Genomic DNA, 3,860 nt, shown 5'->3' on the forward strand with positions numbered 1-3,860 from the left:
GCTCTTTCCGAATATCATTCTTCCCCACATGGATGATGATTCAATTTGCAGTCTTGTGCTTCATCAGAATGTTCCGGAGTTCCTTGTTCACATCAGAGACGGTTGCTTGATGAAAGCAGCATATTGTTGTATTTCTGCTACTGATCTTTCTGATAATGTAGTCACCCACTATCAGAGTCCTGGGCTCGGCTACGCTCTTGAGCTGAATGCCGCTGTCTGCTCGCCCTTAAAGGTGCAATAGGTGATTGTCTCCATAAACATTTTTTCTTATGCTGGTTGAAAGTCTCTTCACATCCCGATAGCAGTCGTTAAGTTAAGTGGTCTAAGTGTATTTATATATATTTATATATTCTGTGGAAGGCATAGGACCAAGAAATGTTTGTCCAATCAAAACGCTCGGTCCGATCGTTTTAATCAGCTTTCCTACCTGCCTGTCAACATGTATTTGCATACTTCTGCGCACCCTGTTTGCGCAGAAAGAATACGTCATCAGCGCATTCATGTACGCTATGCTGTTAGAGCGAGAATGACAGACAAACATAAAAAAACGGACCTTCCTTCACAACAACCGAGTACAAGTGCCCTTGTACAGGTATCCACCAAAAGAAAAACAGTCTTTGAAAAGGCTACAGCGAAAAAAAGGCTGGATGAAAACAGAGCAAAAACCCGAGTTAATATCGGTGTTGTTTTTCCACGCTGGAGACAACTACGGGAGTCAAAGGGTCTGAATGATGACGCCATGGTTGCAGTATTTCTTTTGGACAGGTAAGTTAGGTATATGGTGTGATTCGATTTGGGTGTGTTTTGATATAACGCATAGCTTAGTTTATGTACCTTGACGACTTAGCTCAACTACAGCAGCATCATGTAATCGGGTAACTATGCTTATGTTTACAAAGTTACGAGAAAACTACAACATCAACACCGCTGGTGCATGGACACGTGAAGCCACCACCAGATGTGTCAACACTTGCTTCTGAGACTTCCTACCAACTGTGAGTAAAACGTCATGTTTCACACTTAAATGGAAATACCCTCAACGTCGCTTTGAAAAGTCCAACATATCCATTTGTGTTCAGCAAAAGGCAGAACAAGCCCATTATTTTTCTTTTATGTTTTCTGTGCCTGATGACTCAGTTTACAAACTTATTACTGTACATGTTCACTTTCACAAATCTGAGATGTGAGGTGCTTGAATATATTCATATATATGTCTTGTTCTAACAGTGAGGCTGATTTCAATATAGCTGGAGTTCAGCAGTTGGAAAGCACTGACTCTGAAGAGGCCGGCAGTCAAGATATAGCAAAAAGGTACGGAATTGTGTTTACCAATTGTAAGCAATGCACGTGCCAAGCGCAGTGTATAAATAGTTATATTGTTTGGGACCCATCCTGACAGAAAGTCTTTTAATGTTTTCGTACTTACCAAATGAGCAAGACAATAATTTAATTAGCATTTTTTTACTGGGTGTACCAAACACATCCTAGCTTTATACTGTTATCAAATTTGCATGATCGACCTATGCCAAAATTACAAAGAAAACTATGCACATACAGTAGTCAAGATTTGAAGCGGATCAAAAAAGTTAATATAAATTGGCCTAAGATAAGAACACTTTGGTTTTACGTCAACTTTGAATAAAGGTTTTCATCCACTTCAAATGTAGAGTAGTATACATCGATCAGAGGTTATTTCATCTGTCAGTGGGGATCTAAGGTTGTAATTGAATTATTAATTATTATTATTATTAAAATGATTATTTTATGTGTAATTTTTCAAACCGTATTTCTTTTCACTCCGTGTAGTGAATATGACCTTGAAAAAGATGTTGCGGATGAGTTCAATGACATTCAGAATACTACGTAAGTGGCTGTACTGACCTAACTGACGATAATTATCATGTATGAACACATATATTGTCTGAGTGGTGGTTTTACATTTAGTTTGTATTTATTCTGTATTAAATAGTATTGACTGGGAAGATGAAACATGGCGTCCGGATTTTGAGACCGAGTCGGTGTCATCTTTAGAAGAATATGACACCAAAGAAGTAGACTCAGACTCTGATGACAGTGATGATGACTACAGTCCACGTATCTGTGTTTGGTAAGTTTAAAGACTAAATGGTTGGTAGACATAAAGGTACTGCTAATTCTGTATTTTTTACATAACACCTCTAATTATTAATGGTCAAGGGGTGCTTCAAAGACGGCCGTTAACTTAGAAGATATTCCAGCAATCAGCATGGAGGACATGGTGCACGATGTCTTACATTCCCACAATCCATCGAGCACTGAGATGCCTCCAACCAAAGACTCTCTTAAGGTCCAGGTTGTGGAGGATGCAACTGGCCATTCAGCATCCATAGTGTACCATGATTGTCTGAAGCAGTTGGCCAATTACCTTGTTTTACCAGTCACAAAGTGTAATGCTCACGATATTAACACCAAGTTACAGTGTGGGGCTTGTCAACCTTCTGAAATTAGTGTGACATCCAGGGGCACAGCTGCTATTATTGAATGGGTAAGTATATATTATTCAAAAACATTTGTTACATGTCTTGTAGGGATTGTAGAGAGTTTGTCATATATGTTATGTAATGTACTGTTGACCCTGTTTTTCTAATCTTTTGTTTACTTCAGATATGTTCTTCAGACCATACTGTTTGGAAATGGTCTTCACAGCCAACTTTCACTCATGGCATGCTAATTGGGGACTTCATGTTGGCCACCAACATACTACTGTCAGGCAACAACTATGCCAAAATAGCACTTCTCTTCAAGTTCATGAGAATGGGCATGGCAGAAAGGACTTCTTTCTTCAAGATACAGGACACCTAATGTGTATACTCCATCAAAGATTTCTGGCTTTCAAAGAGAGCTGAAATCATCCACCAGTTACAGTCAAAAGGACCAATTGTAGTATTGGGTTAGTTGGAGACACACACAAACACACATACACACACACACACACACACACACAAACACTTTCACACATAAGAGAGTAATACTAGAAAATAATTGGAAGTGTTATCACTGATAAATCTTTTGTGATACATTGTCAGTCGGTAGTGCTGACGCTTTTTTCCCCTTAGAATATATAGGTAAGACATGTCATGCTTTTACCTAATTATTGTTGTATGCTAGCAAGCGCTTCTGTTTCTCACCTCCTGTATACTCAGCTCGCACTATGCTTGCAGGCTTGGACTATAACCACCACATTCAGAGACCAGCCAAGAGAAGAGCTGATGGCTCAATTCAGTATGTTGTATAACGAATTGTTTCAGTGCAATGCATTATCTTTCAACTGCTGATTAACAGGTAGACATTCCATGTCAAATTACTTCTGACTTGTTTTTGCAGATATAGAAAGATTTACAACAAAAAATCCCGAAGGTGGAGGTTAGACGCACTTAAAGTAGAGAAGGACTACAGTTACATAGCAGACCTGCAGAGTGCTATCCTGATGAAGAAGTTATCCAGAACTGAGAAAATGCCATTGAGAAGATCCCTGAGGCCAGGTGATCCACGTCTACTTGGTATTCTGTCTGGTGGCCATGTACCAAGCACCCAGGAGTTGTTGCAGACACAACTCAGCAGAGGGACAGGTTAGTTGATTTAGTTTTTGTTCTGGCCCATGACATGAAGGATTCAATTATTATTGTAATATTGAAATGTTTTACAACTACTCAGCCAGTGGTGATATGCTGTCACCTTCTTTGCTGCAACTAGTCAGGATTTTTTATGTGTATGTATTAACTGATATGTAATTGTGAATATTTCTTTCTGCAGGACAGTCCCTTTAAAACCAGTTGTAGACAGCCCTGGCAACACACGTCAGAACACATGCACAACTTGAG

The 3,860-nt window shown here is 39.3% G+C and overlaps 1 protein-coding gene across 1 annotated transcript; it reads left to right on the plus strand.

Annotated features, from left to right (window-relative positions):
• Positions 1-739: 739 nt before the first annotated feature.
• Positions 740-2,908, plus strand: LOC107575026 (uncharacterized). Its single transcript, XM_016261434.1, has 7 exons — positions 740-765; positions 900-995; positions 1,228-1,311; positions 1,807-1,863; positions 1,970-2,107; positions 2,197-2,524; positions 2,644-2,908. The coding sequence occupies exons 1-7, from the start codon at positions 740-742 to the stop codon at positions 2,839-2,841; spliced, it is 927 nt and encodes a 308-aa protein (XP_016116920.1). The 3' UTR covers positions 2,842-2,908.
• Positions 2,909-3,860: the final 952 nt, after the last annotated feature.

The sequence above is a fragment of the Sinocyclocheilus grahami genome, unplaced genomic scaffold, assembly GCF_001515645.1.
Source record: "Sinocyclocheilus grahami isolate Dianchi unplaced genomic scaffold, SAMN03320097.WGS_v1.1 scaffold2438.1, whole genome shotgun sequence".
Lineage (NCBI taxonomy): Eukaryota > Metazoa > Chordata > Actinopteri > Cypriniformes > Cyprinidae > Sinocyclocheilus > Sinocyclocheilus grahami.

Bases quoted from the DNA above. Each gene is read 5' to 3' on its own strand.
- LOC107575026 (XM_016261434.1), top strand. From the start codon at position 740: ATGGTTGCAGTATTTCTTTTGGACAG. The intron at 766-899 runs GTAAGTTAGGTA...ATGTTTACAAAG, and splicing joins GCAGTATTTCTTTTGGACAG to TTACGAGAAAACTACAACAT. The intron at 1,864-1,969 runs GTAAGTGGCTGT...TGTATTAAATAG, and splicing joins AATGACATTCAGAATACTAC to TATTGACTGGGAAGATGAAA.